General features: G+C 42.3%; 1 protein-coding gene across 1 annotated transcript; it reads right to left on the reverse strand.

Annotated features, from left to right (window-relative positions):
• Positions 1 to 4,117: 4,117 nt before the first annotated feature.
• antxr1a (ANTXR cell adhesion molecule 1a) lies at positions 4,118 to 23,665 on the reverse strand. Its single transcript, XM_070833731.1, has 18 exons — positions 23,467 to 23,665; positions 20,570 to 20,641; positions 20,393 to 20,464; positions 19,725 to 19,806; positions 19,515 to 19,548; positions 18,859 to 18,938; positions 18,154 to 18,222; positions 17,512 to 17,592; positions 16,769 to 16,829; positions 16,168 to 16,266; positions 12,764 to 12,833; positions 12,588 to 12,666; positions 12,044 to 12,139; positions 10,368 to 10,409; positions 9,318 to 9,413; positions 9,048 to 9,215; positions 8,166 to 8,246; positions 4,118 to 4,537 (listed from the first exon to the last, which is right to left on the reverse strand). Exons 1-18 carry the CDS (start codon positions 23,622 to 23,624, stop codon positions 4,118 to 4,120), a joined length of 1,860 nt encoding a protein of 619 aa, XP_070689832.1. The 5' UTR covers positions 23,625 to 23,665.
• Between the last annotated feature and the right edge of the window lie 433 nt (positions 23,666 to 24,098).

The raw sequence follows: 24,098 nt of genomic DNA on the forward strand, positions 1-24,098 counted from the left end.
ATCGATAGGAAAAAAAAGTAAAAAAATTATGTGATTCCAGCTTCTTAAATGTAAAGAGTTTCTGGGTTATTTACTTCTCTATGACAGACGTGTGAGGATGTCATCATCATCATTTTCTGACATTTTATTTTATAGTTAAGTAATCAACACATTAATGGACAGTGAAAGGAAATGTCCCATCATACTGACAATGATGCCAAATATTGTGCATGATTAGACTGATCAGGAAATGTTTTATTTTATTAGAATAAAGAGAAATCCCATCAAAGACATACATTTGGAATAATATTAAAAGTTGAGAAATCAGCTTTGGTCAGTGACATGTTTTCTGTACATTATATACAAAGAGTTTGGACACAGGAGACATTCAGGGGCTTATTACGAGTGACGACAGATCCCAAATGATTCCAAGTATCTGTATGGAGTAACCAGTCACAGTCTGTAAGGTGGACAGTAATGGTCCGATGTATCCACAGACGGCCATGATGGTGGAGACGCTGGGCCTGAAGTCCCTGCACAGAGCTACCAGGACAGATAGGGCCTCGTGGATGAGGCCTAATGTGGTCATGCAAACGCACGGGGAACGTCGACAGAGCGACTGCAGGGAGCTCAGCGCTGACTGGACCGACTTCAACCACTTGGCGGTTCTCCCTCCTCCGCAGCACGGAGGAGAGAGACTGTTGTTTCTGAGGATCCGCGACGAAGGCCAGGCGGAGCGGCTCCAGGGTCCACGTTGGCCCGAGAGCACGTCCGCCAGCGTCAGCCTGAGGAGCAGCTCATTCAGCCTCAGCATGGTAGAAAGGTAAAACACTAAACTGTTGGTGAAAGCAAGTGCAACCCTCAGAAGGATTTCATTCCACTGACTAACCACAACAACGGTTGCAAACCCAGCTGCAGAGCAATTGCAGAAGACGGCCAGAGCTCTGGACAAACACGGTTTCCGTTCTCCAACCGCCGGGAGCATTGTGGGTAGTTTTTCATCGAGAAACGGCACCACGTGAAGCATTTCAGGTAACTTTCTCTGTGCTGCAGCCAAGTCCTTCACCAGCACACACGAACCAAACAGCTGCTTTATGCTGCCTGAGTGGCACTGAGTAACTACCAGCAGGTGCCGTCACCACTTTGAGCTTGATCAACAGAATATAAATAAACTAAATCATCATAACCTATTTCTAAGTGATTCTGGATATTTAGATTTTGATTACAGACATTTTGACGTGCCACAGGAGGAAAAGCACAGGTGGTGTCGCTGAGCTGTCTCAGACAAAACCAGAAGGCTGAACTAAAGCACCTAAATCAACCAGAGCCTCTATTCACATTATTAACTACACCTGTGCTTTCCACACTGTGACCAGCCACAATGTCAGCTGTGGAAATGGCCAATGGGAGGGAGAGGCATGTTGTGTTTCCTCCTCATTTTTGGTGCATCTTTTGAGGATTTGCCCTCCTCCTCCTCTGTCTCTGTGTTACTGGAAGTTTTCTCTCTCTCACATATCTTTTTGGCGCCCTGTTTATCAGCAGTCAGTGAATCATTTTCAGACCGATAAGAGCATGGATTTCTGTTTGGATACTGAATGAGCTGATTCTTTTGATGACCTAATCTACCTCCCAAGCCAGACACTAGTGAATGTTGCTCTGGCACAAAGCTGCCCTCACTTACGGAGGGAAAAAAAAAAACGTCTCTGTAAGCTGTCACTAATTAAGTTCTAGGGTTCATACTGGTGAAGAACTTCACCCAAATTTTTCCCAGAAAATATATAAAAGGAGACATAACCAGAGCCTGTTGTTGGTGAATTTTTATCATATGGCAGAGGGCTGTGTCATAGTTATGATCTGTGATGTAATGTTTATGTATGTATATGTTAGACATCTGTGCGCTTATGGTTTAGACAGAGTGGAAACAAAAGCTGGCAACAGACTCGAGACATCTTGCACTGAGTTTGCCTGACATGGAAAATTCAGGGTTAAGCTTAACTCCAAATGACAAAAGAAAAATCGATCTTTAAATCTTAATCAAGGTCGCACTCAGAAGCCATAGCTGGTTAAAACCCCGCTGTCGCCAAATTATGTCGGGCGCGATTAGCACCAGCACACCTTTCCTGCAGCCACTTCTCTGTCCACATTTCCTGGGGATTAGATGGAATCTAATATTTTCCATGATAGCTCACTCCATTCGTGCATGTGACATAATGCAACATATGAACATCTGGAATTAGTCAGTCTTGCTCTGCATACTCTTTTTTTTTTTTTCCATCACAGAGAGCGAGAGAGCTGATCTGTGATTTTTGCAAACTGCCACTGTCCGCTGTGTGAACCCAGTGGCATCGATATCAGCAGTCTAACTCACCGCTAAATTAAGGAAAACGGAATGAAAAGTTGCAATTCAATTAGTGTCAAATAATGTTGTTATATCTGAACACGCTGTGGAATAAATGTGGGAGAGTTTGGAAAAGGAGGAGCACTGTGGATAAAAAGTGACTTCAGGAAATATGAGGGCAAACCCATTAAAGTCTTTACGGGTTTCTGATGAAAGCTTGGAGCACAAAGTACGGCTCAGTGGCTGTTTTCACATTGTCAAGAGGTAAATCACACTGGTTTACAGGTCAGTAATTGTATTTGAAGAGGAGATACAGAGGCAGAGTCCAACTTAATACACTTCAAATTGTTTACTTTCATTCCGAATGAAACAAAAATAGGCGTCTACATGTTGTGTTGGTGGAAAGTTACATACAGTCTTCTTGGTTTTGACATTTTCTAACTGCTGAGGATGATCATGCAGTCTGAGCTGCATTCTGCTGATCATCGTCAAAGAACACCTTCATATTAACCTTTCATTTAATCTATATATGACCTATGAAACTGCTTTGATCATGTTCCTTGTGCAAAAATATCAGGTACTTTTATTGAGAAAGTTGATAATACTGGTCTACTGACTCAGGTCAGTTTACTGTGGGACTGGCTGTCAGGAACACACATAGTAGACTAGTCTCTCTCTTCTTTTCTGACACACACACACACACACGTGCAGAGGTATCTGAATACGTGTGGTTAAATCAAAATGATTATTTACACATATTGCTAGAGGCCGTGGGTGGATGGGCAGGACGATGCGCAAAGCTTTTCCCTGACTGGTGTATTGATAGATGGAGCACATGCAGCTGTGGCAGTGATTGCAGTCACCTTGGTCAGGTCAGTTAGAGCAATAGGGCTGACTTAGTGTCTAAATCACAATTTATTGTTTACTGTGATGTGCACAGACAAAATAAGCCAGCCTGGACTCACATTAGGCTGTTTTAACATGACATGTAAGTCAAAGGTTGCAAGAACAAGTTCAGATATGTTGCATTGCTTTTTCAATACGCTTACTGTACACGTGTTTATCAGCATCGATTGTTTTTCTAACCTCGAAAAGTAAAACTCAGAAAATATGGCCTATTCGACGATAAAAGTACAAAAAAAAAAAATGTATTTATGTCGTATAAAACAAGGAAAAAGTTATAAAAAGAACAAAAATGCTGACTCGAACACTATTGCATGCAATTGCTCTACATTCAAGAGTACAAAAGCAGGGATTTTAAGATTCTTCTAAATCTGCTGTGTGTGTGAGTCTCTCTTTTGTCAGGAAAGACAGGAATGATACTCAGGCGCATACTGTATTTTAGTGTCATGATCATTTTGAGCAACTGTGCTCCTTGTTGCGGGTCTATGTACAGAGTATTGCTGTTGTTCCTCATCTTGGTCAGAATTCATCCAATCTTGTGTGCTCGTGGAGTGGTCGACGGGGCCCGAAGCCGCTCTGAGGGCCATGGAGGCAAATGTTTTTGAGCCGGCCTGCATGACCTCATTTGTAGGGAATGTCTGTGTAATTCAAGCATCAGAGCAATTGCACTGTTGGGCTAAATGTGTACAAAAGTCACTGTAGACAAATAGCTGAAAACAAGTCATCACTGCGCCACTTCTCAAGGCAGAAAGGCCGCAGCCCACTGAGCGCAGCACGAGGCACTCACACGTCCTTGTTTGCAGGTACAATCAAGGGTGGTCATGTGCTGATTGCTGGTGGGACTCTGAGTTGCCTTTTTAAATCCTGTTGAACTCTCCTCCGTCTGCTGCCGGAGCTCTACAGGCCAGGGCGAGGCGGTGGGCGGGCAGGTGGAGGGGCTCGAGCCGGTGGAGGTCCCTGTGGAGGAGGAGGCAGGGGACTGGTGGGGGAGGCAGGGGGCGGAGGGGTGGGTGGGAGCGCTGGTGGCACAGGTATGTGCAGGGCGGTCGGAGGAAGAGCCCGGTTGGGAGGTGGCGTGTAAGGGGGAGGCGTGATGGGAGGGGAGGGGCTGTTGGAGGTGGGAGGAGGTGTTGGAGGCAGCGGTGGAAGGGTGGAGGAGGAGAACGATGGGGTTGATGGGGGACTGCTGGGGATCGGTGGGAGGGTGCCCTGCGGCGCAGGTGGAGGTGGAGGGTTGTAGATGGGAGACGGGTGGTGGTTGTAGTGTGGGTAGTGAGGAGGGGGAGACTTCATGCGAGTGAAATTCATGCATCTGCCCTGAAATATGAAAACAGACGAGATTTTAGAGGAACTCACTGTGATGATGAACAACAAACACACAATAAGAACCACTGAGATGTATTTTCTGTTTCAGTTAACACAGATTTGTCGCACACATTTCCCATCATGCATATGCAATAAGATGAGCATGTTCATGTACGCCCAGAGTGATTGGTACATGGTGTGTGTGTGTGTCAGTGGAGCTGACTGAAACGACTGGGACAACCACTTGGCTTGAAAACACAGGGGCCATGTCTGAAATCACTCCCTCATTCACTCATGTACCACTCCCTATAAAACAGACTGTCCGTGTTTACTCTATAATGACAAATGTACTGTGATGAGAATTACATTGTGGAAGTGTTAGCACAGTAGTGTACCATGCCAACTACTTTTTTATCCCATAGTTTCTGAGGGAACTACAGACTGAATACTACACAGTATTTGAGGAACTCAAATAAAATGGTAGATAATAAATAGTTGGACAAAACTTGGTAGCTGAACACACTAAGCACCAGTTTTTTTTCCAGCTAGAGGCACTAACATTTTTTTATCTTACAAGCTGATGCTAACTTAAAGCAAAGATGAACCTTCTCTGCTAACTCTGTTGAAGGTTGAAACCAACAAATAAGCCGATAAAGTAGTAAAAAGATCAGTGAAAAGGATTTTTAGTTTTGATTTATTTTGTCAATTGGTAAAAGAAAAAGTTTTTTACTCCTTGACTGGAGGTAGAACTTTGCTTTTCTAAATCTTGACAAAACACACAACTTCCCTGCCTTGACAGCTGAATTAGTCTAAGATATAAAAATGTCCCTTTCTGCCTTCTGTTACAAATCGCATGGATTGATGACTACAGCAGACGCTACTGTGACTCTCACTAACAGAGGCCTTGCCTATTGTCCTCACACACCTTTATGACGTTAGCATTAACAGCGTTAATGCCAACAAGCCTCTGCATGTGCTGTAATTCGCAGCGTAATTCGCTACGTGTATGCTCTTCTCAGTTGGACAAATGACCTGCCACCACACTGTCCCGGTCCAAACCAAAGTGAGGTCATGCAACAGAGCGACTATCATGTTCCAGAAACAAGCTACACCCCGGGAGCAGCTGCACTGAGGGGATCGGGGAGTTGCAGTGGGCTGATAGGGAATGACAGCGCTGCTCTGTACCTCTCATTTGCCAGCGAGGCGAATTGACCTCTGAGCTAAAACCAGGCAAAATTTTGCATTTCACACATGTGGCAAGGATGGAAAAATAGGTTGAACATATATTTTTATTCCTTCAGTGCCTGTGAGACAGTAAATATCATGGATCCTGCACTGCATAGTTACAGCTAACCTGAAAAAAACAGTCAATACTGAAGAAAATATGTGACATTTAAGTGTTTTAAGATGTCTGATGTTGAGTTTTTGAGTTGCTGTGTTGTGGCCTGTGTTTGCTTCCTTTACTAATTACTACAAACTAAACTTTAGAGGCTCAGAAATACATGACACGTTACAGGAACCTGACTCGGGCAGGCAGTGGGATCAGTTGGCCTCCTCCCTCCCACCACTGCATTCATTTAGGGGAAGTTATAAAAGCAAGGCTTTGACAAGACACTCTTAATTGCAACCAGAACAAGCTTGTTTACCACAAATCACGAAGGATACTAGAGCCGGGCTCTTTTTTCCAGCGCACTAATGAAGAGCTTTATGGTGCGGAGGACTCAGCCGTACACTTCTAATTACAGAGGGGTGTGTTAGCTGTGCTTACTGTGCTTACTGTACAGGGAGAAAAACAAGGAATGTAACCCTCCAGAGACGGTGGCATTGTTTGACTGTGAGCGTAGCAAGGTGAGCTTATCTGCCTATAAGATGAGCTTGTCGTCATCCTCTACATACGCATATTGATACACTGCCAGAACATTCCCTCAGTATCTAACTGATGACTGACTGACTAAATTCATTCTAATAGGTTAATAGAATAGTCATGACTAAACTATTATTTTCCCAATGCACCAATTTGTTATCATACCAGACCAGCATGTTTTCTTGTTGTAGCTAATTTAGTACAAATTAAAAGTATTTAACTACGCACTGCACACCATACTGTTTTACATGGGATCGGATTAGACTACAACATCAATGAAGAACACGATTCCTAAAATAAGCAAACCACACGTCTCACTGATGTGTGTAAACATACATGAGCGGTGTATGGAAAATGCTGGAAACAAATATGCAAACATCTCTTTTGGAATCAAGCACAAAGACTGTGTGGTTTGGCGCAGCACCATCCAAATGTACCTGCCCGTCCTGCTGCTGTAGAGATTGGATCAGCTGAGGATGGAGGCCAGGATGATAGTTAATAGTCTTTGCTCTGCTCAGCTCAGACTGTTTGACATGTTTAATGTCGATTATTGTGTCTGCTTGTTGGACAATGTTCAATTAGTGTTAAGTCACATTATTTTGCGAGTCTCGGCAAACAGCTTAACGCACTTTGTTTTCCTGACGTTCAGATAAAATCAGAAGATTATGAGACGAGCGAAGGCCCCGGTGACGTTGCGTTTGAACTGTACTTTAACTTAAAAACCCCAAAATGTCCTGGCAGCAGACTGATTGATTTTACAGGCTAAAATTCTGATATTTTATATAGTAGATAATGCCTTTAACTTTACAATGAACCCTTGGAAAGTTGTGTAGTATGATTTTTAAGGTAATCTTTCACCTCGTTGCCTCTTGTCTCTTGTACCTATATGGTGCTTGAGCTGAGCACTTGGGCTGGAAATATTTTACAGCATTTTTTGCACAATGTATTACATATTTCTACGCTTTTAGCCCGACATTATGTAGTTATCTTCACAAGATAACTACAAATAAATCACATTTTAGCCCCAGAAACTGGACTCCTGTTATTCCTTCTCTACTTGTGTTCCTTTGGGTTGAAACAGCAGCACTTGATGATGATGACGATGATGATGATGATGGCATCCCTAAATCATGGCCATGAGCATCATTTCATTCCCCCAAGTCAGCTATATATTCATCTAAGACTTCCTCAGACTATATACAAAGTAACCTTGACTACACGCTGTGCTGTATAAGATGGAGGAATACATTTAATCATTTCTGACAACCTTCTTTAGGTTTGCGGGTAATGGCTGCCAGTAGATCAACATTTCTTACTCAGGGAAAGACGAAGCATTACATAAACTCCTGTGGGTGAGAAATTATTATATACAGACTTTGCGCAGACTAATTTTTTCAACACTTGCAGATCCCACAGTCTCAGGCTACATGTCAGCTGCCAACAGTGGAGGTCATCACACTGTTATCCCCCCTCTACAGCTGGTCTTTGAGGAATTACATTTGCCTTTTTATAATGACTTCCCCAGACGTCTTTACATTGCAGTGCGCTGCAGCCAGACGCTGCAGTCTAACTCCCGAATCACCCGTCTAAATCCCGACTCACCGCAAGTTTTCCCATGAGTCTCTCTGCGCACACTTCATTGCTCACAGCTGGTCCTTTTTCTCAACACTTTCAGAAAGAAAAGAATCTCCTCCTTTGCCAAATGCTAATGCACAGCCGAGGCCTCGCGTCACTCAGTAAAGCGTGTAGCCTATGTAGCTTTTGAGTCATTCTTACCTTGTCGCCCGGGTGAGGTCTCATCACAGACACGCGGTCGTAGCCTTTTCTTAAAAGTACCCACAATGCATCCAGTTTGCTCTATGGAAACAGAGAAGAAACATTGAAACCATGACAATAGTCTTAAGTTACCTTTATTGTTACGGAAAAAACAACTTCTCGTTTCTACTGACAAAAACTTGATGAGGTCTGGCGCCTTTGTATTGCCTCCTGTGGCACTCAAACACACAGCTCCACACTGTGAACCCAACTTCACAGTGACAACTGAAATGGTTTCAGTTCATTGTGAATGGATTCTTCATAGTTTTTAAACAGCAAATACTTTGAGGATAAGGGCAGAAAATGCAGCTGTTTTTCTTCACAAAACTGCTGGCTGTGCAGCGCTGCTCCCTGGAGGTCAGTGCAACAGGAGTCTGGTTTCTATTAGCAATCCCCCGCTGACTGGGAAGGCTTTGGAATGACTCCTTTAACCCCATGCTGGGCATGAAGGAAGGGACTGTGTGCCAGTAGTCACCTAAGCGTTATTACCTTAACACATCTCACAGTACTTTTGCTACGACATTTTAATAATACTATTACTTACATATCCTCAGCCAGATTAACATGGAGTAATTTGTAACAGATGTTGAGCTTCATACACATGCTAACAGCTGAAAAACGCATTTGTCCCAGCAGAGCTATTAAACAATCAAGAATGCTTTTATGAATTAAATGTAAGCTGAGATATATTCACAGACTTGTTGAACAAATATCTCATAAATCGTCCATTTATTTTTTTATGTTCAGCAGTTCCTATATGTTAAGCTGCTGTTAACAAAGAGACATAAGAGAACATCTGCAGACCAAAAACCAGTTCCCTTCTGGCTTTTTTTCGGGCTGTACCTTGATGGGCGAGTACCACTTGCGTGGCCCCGGGGGCTTGTGCATGCCATTGTTGAGAACCCGCATGGGGGGCGGCACATACTCCTGCTCAGGCATCTTCACTTTGGCATTTTTGGCCTTTTCCAGCTTTGCTCCTTCTTCAGTGGAGCCTCTCTCACCCCAGCGGACCTAATGATGGAGAGTATGTGGTCTGAAATCAATCAAATGTCCCTAAACATCAAGTCCCTCATCCAGGTTAAATAACACAACTTAAGGTTTACTTGCTCTCACCTCCATCCTTTTGATTCCCCCAACTCCTCTTCCTCCATAGTAGGAGGCATCTACAGTCGGCCATTTCTTCTTAGGGGTTTCAAAGTCTTCATCATCCTATAGGAGAGTGACAGGAAGTAAGTGTTATTGTGATATGTTTAGCAATGAGCCATTTGACATGCTAACCAGCTACGGGGATAACTATAAAAAGGTAAATTAACCTTTCACTGTTGTATTCATGCCAACTACCTAGGAGCTATCTGGTATAAAAAGCCCCCCAGTTAGTCTGGAGTAAATACCTCTCTGTCTGCCCTTTCCACTCCATACCCAACCCTCATTTGTGTCCCCTCCATGCTCGCTGTCAGATCAGAGGAAATTATAAAGCCCACTGGCCAAACTTGTGATGTCTCAGCTCTTTAATACACCCTGTCTGACTCATAATCTAGCAACATGTCAGACAGGAGAAGCCATAATCATGGCTGAAAGTTGTCTTTGAGGCCATAGTCGTCACTGAAGTCTGTTTTTGGAGTAAAGATTAACCTCATTTTCAGTTTAGTTGATGCACATAAATGCAGCCTGACTTGTCCCACAGTCAGTCGCATGTTAGTATGCTGTTATTGCGTTGTGATTCGGGGCAGTCACATTGTATTTTGATAACATGAATTTGTTAATCAGAGTCATGTGAAATGATGTTATTAGTCGGATTAATTCCACATCATATTCCATGAAGATCCAAAAGAGCCCCGGAGGAGGTGATTTGAAAAACATGCATTCTTGAAGTCTTGAAAACAAAAAATGTCCCCTTTAAAACAGGAGAGGGAAAAAAACCCAGTAAAAGTCAGAATTTCATTGTTATTCCACAAGGGCGTTAACCCACATCACGTTTGATGAATTACTGAACCAGTGAAATCAGAGTTTTAGGCCAGAAAGTGAGTGAATGACGCCACATAGTTTGAGGTTTAAAATGCCTGAATAAACCAAACAAGTACACAAGCTAAACACTGGCGGCTGTCTGGATCTTAAATAATGAACTTTTATATTTTTTTTAAGTGGCGACGGTTCAGCTCCTACCGAACTCTCCTCCACGACTGGTGGTGGGGGTTCATGGATGATCTGTTTGGGAGGAAAAAAAAGATTGCATGAGAAGAGGAGAGCAGGGGAGGACTAGATGGTGACAAAACTTCCAAACACATGTAGCAAAATTGATTTTTATAAAATCTGCATGTCACGGCAATGCGCTCTCTGTGGGCAACAGGATGGTTACACAACAACACATGGCTGAGGAATTGTTTTTTCCTCTTTACTACTTTACAAGAGCAATGCACTGACCTAGAAATCTGCTCTCCAGATTGTTTGGCCTGGGGTTGTTGATTAGGATAAGGAAGAGTAACAGGCTTATAAATACTGCATTATTTGCTCTCATACGTTCTGTATAGAGCAATGTGATCATAAAAGTTTTTGTTTTTCCAATTTATCTGATTGTTATTTTTTATGCGTCTTGCTCAGTTTTCAGAGAATGTTGCACAGCCGCTACACAGCATGATTGCACATAGACAGAGTCTCCAGTTTAGTCTATGTCTTGCATATTCCCCTCCTGCGTCTCGTATCTTTTCCCCTCATGTGTGTCCCAACATGAGCTGTCTGTGTGGTTTTTTTAACCAGCGTAATAAAGACAGTTTCTTCTACATTAAAAGCACTTGGCAAATTAAGTGATTCTGATTCTTATTTGTCATTTTCCTCCACGCTTCTCCAAATCCTGGAACACAAAGCGGTTCCCCATGGTAACCTAGCATCGCTTTCCTAAACAGACCCGCCGCTCAGGCTTGAATTTGCAACTTAATGGACAAGAACAGAAAAAGTAAAGGGAGGGACAGCCATGTTGTAAAAGCTGACATCTCTCCCTGGCAATTCTCAGCTTTCCCTTTTCCAGCACTGGAAACATTTGGGTGGATTTTGAAGGTACGCTCCTCATTTAAGGGGGGAATACGGATTTTGACAGAGAGCGGCTGGTAACAAGAGAGTTTGATTAAATATTGTGATGCTGGCACTTGGTCCACTGTCTAAATAATGGCACACGTATATTTTTCCAAACGCATTTCCTCTTTTGACTGGATCCAACATCATAAAAATACTTTTCGTGAAGGTTTTTATTTCTGCTGCGTTATCTTGCTTCTAAAAATCTCATAGTAACAACAATCTCAACCCAAAACAGCCTGTGTGAGTTTTTCTTTCCACACCACCAGCTGGAAATTCAAATCATTCAGCCTCATTAGTGATGGAAGAGTTTGCTAAGTCTTACCAGTTTAGATCTTCCAAGTGAAAACTATTCTTATTGAGAGGTGAGACTCAGAGGTCACCTGCTGTGACCCCTGGAAACGCAAATTATTTCAACAGCAGCATAATTACTTCAACACACATTTCACCTTGTGGCCTTGACCTCTTATGGATTTGTGGGCTAAATTCAGCTGCAGGGATCCAAAAGGACCAAACACCCTCACTGACTCATAGACCCTAACCTTCTCACCATGGGAATGTTGTTTAGGTTAATAAGATGCCATAGGGGGCGTTGGCCCAGACAAGGCGAACCTGGAAAACACATTTCTCTCTGTCTCACTGTCTGCAAGCAACATCGCTGCATTCCAAAAGTGTTTGAAGGCATCTTAAAATTTGACAAGAGTAGACCAGAAGCTGACTGTAAAGCACCGTGCATGCGTGTTATTATTGCATTAGTGTTTTAGAAAACTCACCACAGTGCAGCAGAGAGGCCAGAACCACCAGAGGAGAGCCAAGACCAGGAGCAGCATCAGGATGAGCAGAGCTATGGCCAGGATGGTCCCATCAGACTGTGACAGAGACAGACACGTCAAAACCAAACTGTCTGAGTATGTAGAGCATTAAATAGATGTAAACCACTTCTCTAGGCCTAATGATCTTCTGGGGAAAGAGACTCTTTTGGTTTTGTCTCCCATTGAGTCAGTGCTTAAAGACTGTGATCCTGCTGATGCTGATACACTTTAATTAATTTCCATCCATCTTTTAGACATCTTTGTAAGGTTGTGTTGCACTGTTTGGATTGGTTTCATTAGTTTGTTATCTGTTGTTAATGCTAGCCTTTTGCAGAATCAAGAGCTCCCGCACACCGTTATCTGCACGTGCAATTAAAAGAGATTTACTGGGCACATTGGCTCGGTGCAGAGACCTTCATCAGGTTACTTTAATTTACAGCCAGATTGTACCGTCACTTAAAAGAATACCATGAAGCTAACTGCTGGTACATTATATTGCACTCACACAGCCCACAGTGGTGATGGTGACCGAACTGGAGATGAAACTGAGACCTTCGTTCATACTGACATAAAGGTTTGCAGCCCTGGAGAAGAAAAAGAAAAATGTCTTGGCTGTTGTGAAACAGAGTAGATCGTGTCATGTGAAACCTCACATTTATGCAAATAAATTACAGGACTTACATCCCCTCATCTTGAAGCACTGGTGCAGGGCAGAGAAGGTATGTATCTTCCACAACCAAAGGCTTCACCACTGGAGAGGAAGACGGAAAGAGGTCATGCAAACCACTCCAGCACTGTTAACAGTCAGTAGTATTCACTGACATATAAACCTCCCGAACCAGGAAGTTTTAGCCACAAATCATCATCTGAATCACCTCTCAGATTATGTCATTGTGAGCCTGTGAACCTGTGAGTAAGATTAGTTTATTGACTGTATAATGCCACATGAATTCATTTTAATTCAATGAGTATTGGGCACTAAGAGAGGAGGGACCATGCACATGCTCACACAAGTTAAATGATGTCACATCTTTCACTTTAACTCAGTTAACAAACTGTCCGAAAGGAGTGTTTCTTCAAAACAAGCGCTTTGTTGTGTACTGTCTAAGGACATACGTAGGCTATCCCTCTCAGAAACACCAGTACCAACTATTTCAACACAGCTTTTGTTTTTCAGGCAAATCTAGGTCCCTTCCTTGTCCAGCTGGCTTTTAGGAGAGCAGCTCCAGTGAGCGTCGTCGCCCAAGCCTGTCTGTTTATCCTGGCAGGAGGAGAGCATACCCCAGAACTGAGGAAATCTACACAAGCGACCCGAATCGTGGCTGCTCTTCTAGAAACACCGTGCAAGATAGACGGGAGGGGCAAGCAGTGCTGCCAAAAACAGCTCAGCGCATTACAAACTGGCCCAGATATGGTCCTGCTCAGAGTTCATCTCTGCACTCACCTTGCACTCACATTGGCCTTACACTATTAAAGCGTGATGAAAAGGACTGAGATGCCTTCTAAAAGACAAAGTCCTGAAAAGACCAGTAAAGACCTGATGGGACCTGATTCTGCATATTTCCACTGTCTAAATCCCTTGAGGATAAAGCTCCTGGCAATCATCCTGGGTCCATGTCATGATGTTTTATTGGACTGTTTACTCCCCAAGCGTAGAGAGAGGTCATGTTTTACTGTGTGGTGCAGACAAGTGCCCAGAGTTCAACTTTAACCAGTAAATTAGTTAGAATTATTGCTTAAGATGATGGCAGATGGACAGTCTGTGAAAGACTGGGACAGACTGTCAGTCAGTTTACTGTAGATTAATGTCATGGGAAAACAGCAGCATTGTTGAGTTGTTGAACAAAGTTACATAAAGTATTTGAATTCATCAGACTCTATAGTTGCCTCCTAGGGGCGGCTGTGGCTCAAAGAGTGGGTCGTCCCTCGATCCCCGGCTCCTCTAAGTCAGCATGTCAAAGTTTCCCTGGGTGAGACACTGAACCTCAACTTGCTCCTGAAGCATGGCTTCATGTGTGTAAAGGAATAATCTCCTCCAACTTCAATTCCTCCTGAATGAATGATGTGTGAATGAGGATTTAATGTGAAAAAGCGCTTTGAGTAGTCAAAATGACTCGAAATTTGGGAAATATGCTTGTTTGCTTTCAACACCGCTGTATTGTAAATGTGAAGCTAGAGCCTGTTAGCTTAGCGTAGCACTGGAAACGGCTAGCTTGGCTCTGTTCAAAGGTAACAAAATCTGCCCTTCAGCACTTTAAAAGTCTAGTAATAGCTCCCATTGTGTGTCATGCGTTTAATTTGGACAAGACAAGAAGCATAAAAATGAAAAATTGTAGTTTGACATGCCCTTATGTGCCAGACTATATTTCTTGACTGGAGGCATAGCTTTGTGGGGGTTTGTTATTACTGTGAGGAGAGACAGAAAAAGAGACAAGTAAAATCACAGATTTATGTTTTTACATGAAAGTTTTTGTCCATAGCTTTAGAGGTGTTGGTAGGCAGTTTTTGTTACCTTTGGACAGAGCTAAGCTAGCAGTTTCCCTCTGTTTGCAGTCTTTGTGCTAAGCTAAGCTAAGCTAACCAGCTGCTGTAATATTTCGAGCACTCTCAGCAAGAAAGTAAATACATGTATTTCCCAAAATATTGAATCATATATCATCCATCATTCACACAGTTCAATATTGTTCACGACACCAAAGCTGCACCATCTGTCACCAACACAATGGATAGCTCAGGACAGGGCCTGCCAAATCCCAGAACGCCTGGCAGTATTTGCTGCTACTTTTTCCTGGAGACACAAACTCAAACATTGATTCATCTGTTCAACATATGCAGTTACATATTCCTGCTGTCCTTTTTACCATTTCATTATATCTACGAAATATACAGAGGGCTGGAGCTGGGGAGTCATTGAGGGCAAGTGAAGATGTATAAGAAAAAAAGATGGCTTTCCTTAAAGCCAACCGCATATTTATCTCCAGGCGAGCTAACCGTGGCCTAATTATTTTTCATTTAAAGTTTACTCCTGATGTGAAGTAAACAAGTTCCAGAGGATTGTGTGTAAACAGTCTAGAGATGTAAGTATATCTGGAGGAGGAGTATACAAGTGTTTTACATAAGGAGATAATTTTACTCAAATTGTTTCCATGTCTGCTGTTTGTCACGCAGAAACAATTATGATTCTGTGGAATTGCTAATGCTTAGTTAATTCTTAGAGGACCATTTTGACCGTGTTGCAAGAATTTGACTTAAAGAACAGGATGCCTACATGCTGAATGCTGACGGCATCACCAAAGAAACCACCATTAAAGTAAAGAATACTGTGCCTTTCTGAATGGATAATAAGTACTGCATGTGTGCTATCGTGCATACTATATACAGTAAGTTCATGAGGAAGCAGAAAAGATGGTAAACCATCATGCAGCACGGTACTAAACCCCATAACAGACCACTTGGATAGAAGCAAACTTAAAGAGATTTGAGAGCAGGACATTTTCCAATAATACATTCCTCTATCAGAGAATATGGAAAACAATTAACTCCAGTTGACTGATGAGGACATAAATATGCAAAAAAAACAACAACATGTCAGTTCACCCCTTTTTCACATTTTGTTTGTGCTCAAGTGTTGGTGAACATCTTGCTCTGTAAAGAGACCGGCATCTCCTGTAGCTAATATGGCATGCCTGTTAGGAAGTGGTTTTAACGACTATTACAGTAAGCCAGTAAGATGTGGGGAAACCAGTTGTATCCTTAAGGCCTTTTCCACCTTCTGTCTCGTGTGTGGTACCCGTTCTCTTATATCTCTTGTTTCTGGCCCCTTTCCACGCCGTAAAATGGCACAAAGATTTGATTATAACGAAGCCATGATACCAGTAAAAGACCAGCATGGCTTGTTTACCCACACAGGACTCCAGCTGTGCGGCTGACTTTTTGGGAAGCTCTGCATGGTGTAATTTAGAGGAGTTTTACAATGGCCTTTGCACTCATCTGTTTATTCCAGCTGTTTTCATTGTAAATTAACTGAGTGATTCGCTTTGATGCTTGTAGTCCGCGTGTGCTCAGTTCAGTGGCGTTTCACTCACTCTTGGTAAGGGTGTCATTGATGCGGAAGCTGCACAGAACCTTGTCAGCGTTGCGGGCATGGAGAAATCCGTTTCCTCTCACTACGACTTGGAAGGACTCTGAGTGAAGAGAATCAAGAAAACTTGAAATACATTTACTATAAGTTTGATTTGTTCTATTGCCTTGTTTTGAATTGACCTTTAATAAGAGAGATTTTGTCGGCGTGTGCGTATGATGCTCAACACATGCCACATGTTGCTTTCTTACATTTACTAAAATGGTATTATCTTGTCATAATTCTTATTATTACTACCTTATGTTGTGTTAGGGGTTGTGGAGAACCTTTTAACAATGTTTTATCACCTTGATCCTTAGTGACTTTTCCTTATTAGAACTGCTTATGTGTGATGGGAAGGATTACCAGTTCATTACTTCTCTACATATTGAGTTTTAATAAGATCTGTTTGATTTTGCAGTTATTATTAGTTTTATACATACTTCAGGAAACCAATGTTAACTACGGTTAAATCATGTACGGTCAACTAAGATGTGCTACTGTCTGATTTCACTCATTGAGTGGCCTGATGAGGACGAACGGGAGGTAAATCTTGCTCGTCTTACCTCCTGCACAGATACTAGAGGGCTCTGCTGCCAGGATCTCGATACAGGACTTCTTCAGGATCTGATGGGATGAAGAGAAAGGCATTAAAGAGTTCATCGATGGCTTCGAAGTTTCCATTTATTCTCATCTGTTTTTCTGCACGTGGATTCGTACTCGCTGCTCTCCAGGAACATACCAACTGTAACCCCGAAGATGAAGATGACTGACTCATGACCCACTGCACTGCTCACATGAATAAGAAGGAACAGCTTTCAGTTTGCTGTTAATCTGCTCCAGATGACAGTCAGCTACCTGACCTTTAACTCTGCTCAACAGACCTTGTTTCCCAGTGACAACAGCCGCGTCATGACAAACTGTTTTTCATTTGTCCAGCTAGCAAATACAAAAATTTAAGTCACTCCACTGAGGTGGGCCTTAAGAGATACAGCACACACTTTGATCATGTTTGGCCAGAGATCGATTGTGATGATCAAAAGCAGGAAAGTCACAGTCGCAGCAGGTTTTCCTGGAATTCTGTCCCTGGCTGGGCTCCATGGATGGAATAATGTATCGTGCTTTCAACCTACTCTGTCTTGTTTCCTGGTTGCTATTTGATCAGTGTGCTGACGCACTCAAGAAGAAGTGATGGGAGAGATTACATGAAGTCCATTAAAGCAAGGCGATTTCCTGTGGACCTCTAAGAATGTGTATTGGTTCTCAGTGGTACTGTTGCTGATGGATTCGGTGGAAGTGAAATGCTTACCGAGTCGATGACCCCTTGCAAGGCCTCAAACCCATCGTTCACAGGGAAAACGTGGTCCTTACTATCAGCAATCTTTGCCAGCTAAAGAGGAAACAAGTCATTACAATCACAAGTGACAACTGAGTACTTATTCATACATAACGCAGATTTAGTTTAGCTTGCAACATAATTGATGACAGGAGTGGCTCATGTGAACACAATCAACAATATTACCTAATTTCCTTGTTTTAAAAGTCAAACTAAAACAGTTTTCGTATTGCATAATAAAGGGCTTCTTCACTCACATACAAATCATTACACAACCAAACACTTGGATAATACTGTATAAATTGTTTAGAGACACTTGATGTATATCTCATGTCATTGTCATTGTACCCAGTACAATGACAATAAAGGCTTTCTATTTCTATTTCTATGTCCTTGTTGGAATTCTAACCAAATTCACTTCAGTTTGGAAAGACAGTTGGCAGCCTGGGAGTTCATTTGCTGTCTGTTTGGTGGTTGTATAAATATTTCTGATTGTTACCTGTGCCTTTCAGTCATGTCATGTAAAACACTTAAGTACTTTTCAAAGTGATCCACAGACATCGTGAGACCTTAAGGTACAGACTAACACACACTCACACAACACACACCACACACCTGTGTCTCATTGAAGTCCTTCACCCCCACGCAGTAAACTGATGCACCCAGACTTCGGGAGCGGTTGGCCTGTCAGGTTTGCACAGATTCACGGGCAAAAACAGGAAGAAGCTCAGCATCTGGGTTCAATTACACCTCTGCATTTCATAACACCATACAAATACACAGTCAAAAAGGCTTGTGTTTCTCTGCTGTCTAAACAGATTTTACAAGAAGTTGGGCAACACCATGTTCCCTGTGAATAATATTATTCAGACGTCATATAACAATAGAAGTGCCATACAGATGCCTGGATGCTACACAGAACACAGACGGCAAATACTTCATTTGCAAGTAATAATGCCTGTGGATTTTTGTGTTGTCAGTGAATGACAACTTATAAGACCTCCTGCTACTGGGAATGCCAGCCCCACTTGATCCCTGCTGTCAGCATGCGTCTGAGGGCACTGGCAGCTGATTGAAGTCTCAGGCTTTTGCACGCCTTCACCTGTAGTGTCTGAATGGTCTGAGAAGCTGATAAATCACTAGGTCTCGGTGCAGATGTGAGGAAAACAACTGGGCCCCGACCCAGTTTTTCCAGACGGAGGGAGGAGGATCAAAGTGGTGATGTATAGAGTGGCGGTGTTTGATCCGGTCCATCACGTGCACACGTTTCAGCTGGTTAGAATTTGTGTGACCAATTTAAACACTCTTTATCTCACTCACCTCTCTCTCTGCGTAGTAGAAAAGATCCTCGTGCAGCTCTCCATCTGTCAGAGCTATGATAACACTGGCGGTGCGATAGCCTGTGGACAGAAAGAATTTGGTCACCTCTGCTGCAGCTTCTCACTCTTATCTTATCCTCCACTGCAAATAACCATGCAGCATTAAGATTACTGCCATGCTGTGGTAAAGCAAAAACTAATCCTTTCTCTGATAGCTCACAGTCTAATTTGAAGAAGTGAACAAACTCATTCTGAGCTGTCACAAAGGTAACTCAAGGACCAAGCCTAAACCGTCACTCCACACATTGGATCTCACCCATTATGGCTTGTGACACTTATTATATTAAGTCATATCTAAAACTTTCTTTCAGGGTTATATATTACCTGGAGCTGCAAGCAGTTTTTTTATTTGAATAATTTGTAGGCCTGAAGCTGTAAAATGTTATTCTTTGTTTTCCCTGAATTTTTAACGATCTCAAGGTCACTCAGAGGTATCTTGTGACCCCCATTCGGCATCCCATTTATTGGGAACCACTGACTTAATGCAAATACACAAAATCATGCACTCAGAAAAAGTTCTGTTTTAGCCTCAGCTACTTGTAACAATTGACTTACCCTACACGAAAACAATGAACTAAAAAGAAAAGTAATACGCACCTTCAGTGTTTCCATAGTATATCTGCTCACTGGCCTGTGAACAACAGAAAAGCTGAGTTAAAATGGCAGACTGTCTATCTAGTAGCGTGCAGTCAACTCTGCCACACTCTAACACAACAGACATGTAGCTCTCTGGACGGTGTGCAGTTTGTTCAGGAGCCAGAGCACAGATAGAGTAGGTGCCAGCTTGGAGTTGGACATGCGGCTCACCCTCAGGATGCCCTCATGCATGAAGGTGTCTCCCCCAGGAAGAACCCTCTGGAGCTCCTCCAGACCTTTGCGGATGCGTTCCCTGCTCAGACATACAAAAGAGGAGATAAGCCACATTGTTGATAATGTAATCTAAATGAAAATATTTATTTTATCAGATTTATTTGAGAACATACTTTTGACTAAAGCCAGGCACTGTGAGGCATGATAACAGAATAATAGTTTCCATAAGGGCAGGATTTGCAGAAAATACCAGCAATGTGTAACAGATGAATGAACTGAAACAGTTTTGGTGTGTATTGGCTTGAGAAACTGTCACGCAGATAGGCAGGAAATTAGTTCTTTGTAGAATAAGATATGGGGAAAGCAGTGAAACAGTGACAAGATTTTGTGGCTGCTGAGACGCTCTGCTGAGGAAAGATTGGACACATAAGCTGCCCACAATGTGTCAGAAACTACGCGATGAAGTAGTTGTCCAGACCGAACACACCATACACAGATCACAGTGAGGGAAAGTATCTGTCTGGAATCTTGTCCTGGTCATAAAGATTCAGAGGGATCATAACTGTGTAGGACCTGTTTCCAAATCTGGTATTGCACTCATTCCTTTTGGGTGGATGATAGAAAAGCAAAGGATTAAAAGAGGTTTTCAAGGGATCTGCACCCACCTGTCTTCTGTCAGGCTCATTAAGATCCTTCCCTCAGTCGAAAACACAATGAAGGACATCCGCAACTGTGGACTGGGGCGAGGGGAAGAGGAAAATATACTCTGTCAGATCAGTAATCATTTCTTGCTGCATGTTTTCCCACAGACACTTGATGACACAATTATTTGTCTTCTTTACCTTATGAATTTATGAGCCAGATGTTCAACAAAGTGGTAGATTTCGGTCCAGTGATTCTGCACACTCCCAGATCTGAGAAGAGAAAAGCCCAATTAATTTCAAGGAAGTCTTTTCAACCTCTGCTGTGCATCTAAAGAACATGACATATTTACTGTACAACCTTTTGATTGCTGTCACGTTCACAACAGACCATGTGCATGTATTTAAAAGCCAGCCACCCCCCTTGCATACAAGCAAGACCCCTACACTTATAGAGACACAAAATGACTACAAATGATGCACCTTTTTGTAGTTGCTTTCTATCTCTTCATTTTGTATCTCTTTGTAGTCATTTTGTGTTATTTTATGCCTCTATGTAGTAGTTTGGAGTCTCTGTGCTACATTTATGTCTCTTAATTATAACTTCTAGCCATTTTGTGTCCATGTGTAGTTGTTTTATGTCACTTTGTAGTTATTTAGCATCTCTTTGCAGTTGTTTTGTGGTCATTCTGCATCTCTTTGTGGTCATTTTGTATATCTTTGTTGTAGATTTGTCTCTCAAGTGTCTCATTTTGCTTGCCTTTGCAGTTGTCCCACCCTGACCCCTTGCACTCCTGTGCCTCTGTCTGTTAGGTCAGTAATCCATCAATAGAATAGACTTCTTAAAGGAAAAGGAGAATAGAAGGAGTTTGCAGAATAGTTCTGCATGAGTAAATGCTTTGGGCAGGACAGACGCATAGTTTACTCTGAGGAATAGCAGTGATGACCCCTGAAATTACTGTTAACTTCTTTATAATGCACCTGCAGTCATTTCAGTGTTACTGAATGAATGCACTCTCATTAAGCCTTCATGCAACCAGCTCTGTGATCACAACTAGGTCAGCATGGATATGAATGGTCTCCAAACAGAGCTCATGTTATCCACATTTTTACTTGATATTTTTATTGGACTGTATAGCAATGGCCACAAAGCCCTCTGTATTCTGCTCTGTTGTTGTTAGGAAATAAAGATAAAAGAATTAAAGATTTACAAGGAGAGACCCTTTTTAGTAGATTTATCTACCTAATCTAATTATCTGTATGATATGATTTCATAAAGAGCAGTTGGACAACTTGCATGTATTATTGTTGATCCGTATCAAAATCACTTTAATTCAAATTATGTTTTTATAACCCAACACCCCCCTGCATCATCAACACCTATTTTCCCTCGTTACCATGACACAAAAGTCCCAGCACAAACAGCCCAGCCAGCAGGCTGAAACACTGGAACATCTGGACGTGATGGAGAAAGGGCCGTGCAGACCCAGAGAAGAAAGGAGAAGAGAGATCAGTCAGTTGCTGCAAGTGGACAGTGAGGGCAAGTGAAGGACATCACTGCTTAAAGGCAATGGAGCAAGCTAAGATCCCATCAGGAGAAAAGACAGTAAAAGAAAAGTAAAAAGAACAGCTCATGCAGTCAATCGATGCCCGACAATAAATACTGGTCATATGTGTTAAATAAATCTGTGTTGTTAAATCATGTCTCACGCTAATAATTACTCTCCATTACACACAATTGCCCAATTTCCCCTCAGAGAAACAGCAGTGTGAGTGGAGTTGGCACTGACATGTTCTGTAGGACAACTGGAAAATCCATCAGATGGAGATGGCAAAACTGCAATCCTCTGATCCCCTCTTCCAGATAAAAAGAAAAACAAGAGTTGAGAGAGTTTGAAGATAAATTTGTTCCTGACCTACTTGGCAAACATGTTAGCTTGAAAAAAATGAAAAAAAAAATGTAACAAAAACAAGTAGCTTTAAACAGCATTAGGTAAGTACTCTGTTATGGTCCAAAGGCAACAGCCTGGGTAAGCAAACTGGCAGTGCCAGAGGAGCAGTGTGCATATTTATCTACAATATAAAGTGTTTTCCTGGTGAGTTCCAGTCAAGAAAACACAGGTAAACACTGCCCACATATGGCATTGACCTTTTTTGAGAACTTTAAACTGTTTTCACTTGACTGGCTTTGCTGATTAGATTGCTCAGTTCCTGTTTAGCTAAATTTGCAGAGCATGGAAATTCAAGTCTCACTCACAAGTGCATCATGTATATCCTTAAGATAACTGCAAAAGTTACAAGAAATTAACGGAGCCATATCATGCCCCATCAAAATGTTAAAGTAAGCGTTCAGTGTGGCAGCTTTGATCTGTCCTTAAATTAAGACCAATTAATCCAAATGACTTAGCGAGAAGTCCAGACATCTAGTTTCCTACTTGAGACACACTGGGCATGTTAGAAGTCCAAGAAAATGAAGGGAACTATAACCATGCAGATAATCTATGCATTTGAACTATGAACTGCCCACATGGTGCATGTTATGTTAATGAGGATGAACACCAAACACAACAGTCAGCTACAATGCTCACAGTCTGCAGACTGATGAATGACAGAACACCTAACACACCACTAATCATTTCCATCTGTGGACATATGCAAAGCTGAAGTGTAAATCAGGGCCAATCAGAGCAATGCATCATCCTTCCATGCATCCATTTTCTTGCATGACATGACACCAGGGGGCGTAGTGATAACAGGAATGGGGATGACATCATGAAAACATTTTGGCTGACCACAATGAGAGAAGCAACAGCACAATGTAAAGTAACACATTTTTATTTCATGCATTAATATACTTTCCTGATAATACATTAAGTAACATCTAATGATTGTTTTTTTAAGGCCAACAGCAGAAATAGATGGAGTATTCAAGCCAATCTGAGTCACTGGGGATAAATACCACAAAATTCCTAACTCAAAATTAATATTATTATATTTCTGATAGACTTTCAGTGTGAATGCTTTTCACTTGTCAACAGACACTATCCTATTCATCATCCCCTCTCAGTGTGTCAGGCAGTGTGTGTTAGGTAACTCACTTGTCCAAAACAAAGTAAAGATCGAAGCCCCCAAAGCATGAGGACGACCCGGCCTGCCTCCTGTCCTGGTTTGGTCCAGCACTACCAGCAGTGAGAACAACCAGCGCAGCACCAAACACCACTGGAAACCAGGAGCTTCTACTCCACAACGAAAGCATTATTCCAGCTGAGCAAAATCTTATACAGATGAGAAGATGAGTAAAACCAGCTTCATTGAAGAAAAAAAGTTGCAAAGTTAATCCTCCCTGCAGATTCTTCTTTCAATCCTCACTCAGGCGCCTTCAGCATAGAAACAAAGCAGTAATCCAGAGATCGGTGAGTGTAAAGTGGAGGGGAGAGAGACAGCATGGGTGTTGTGGGTCTCACTGCTGTTGGCACGTTCTCATCACTGGGTTCCTCACAGCATGCACAAAGATGAGAAAAACTCCACAAAGTTCCACTCTTGCTGCTTTTTGTTCATGAGAAGGTCATGCAACACAGAGATCCTCAGACCCTGGATGTCTAACTCTCTGCAAAAGTCTCCTTGTATTTTCAAGTCTCTCTCTCTCTCTCTCTCTCTCTCTCTCTCTCTCTCTTTCTCTGGAGAGGAAGACAGTGGTGATGAGGACAACATACTGGAAACACCAGAGTCC

Source organism: Pempheris klunzingeri, chromosome 7 (assembly GCF_042242105.1).
Source record: "Pempheris klunzingeri isolate RE-2024b chromosome 7, fPemKlu1.hap1, whole genome shotgun sequence".
In the NCBI taxonomy this organism is placed as follows: domain Eukaryota; kingdom Metazoa; phylum Chordata; class Actinopteri; order Acropomatiformes; family Pempheridae; genus Pempheris; species Pempheris klunzingeri.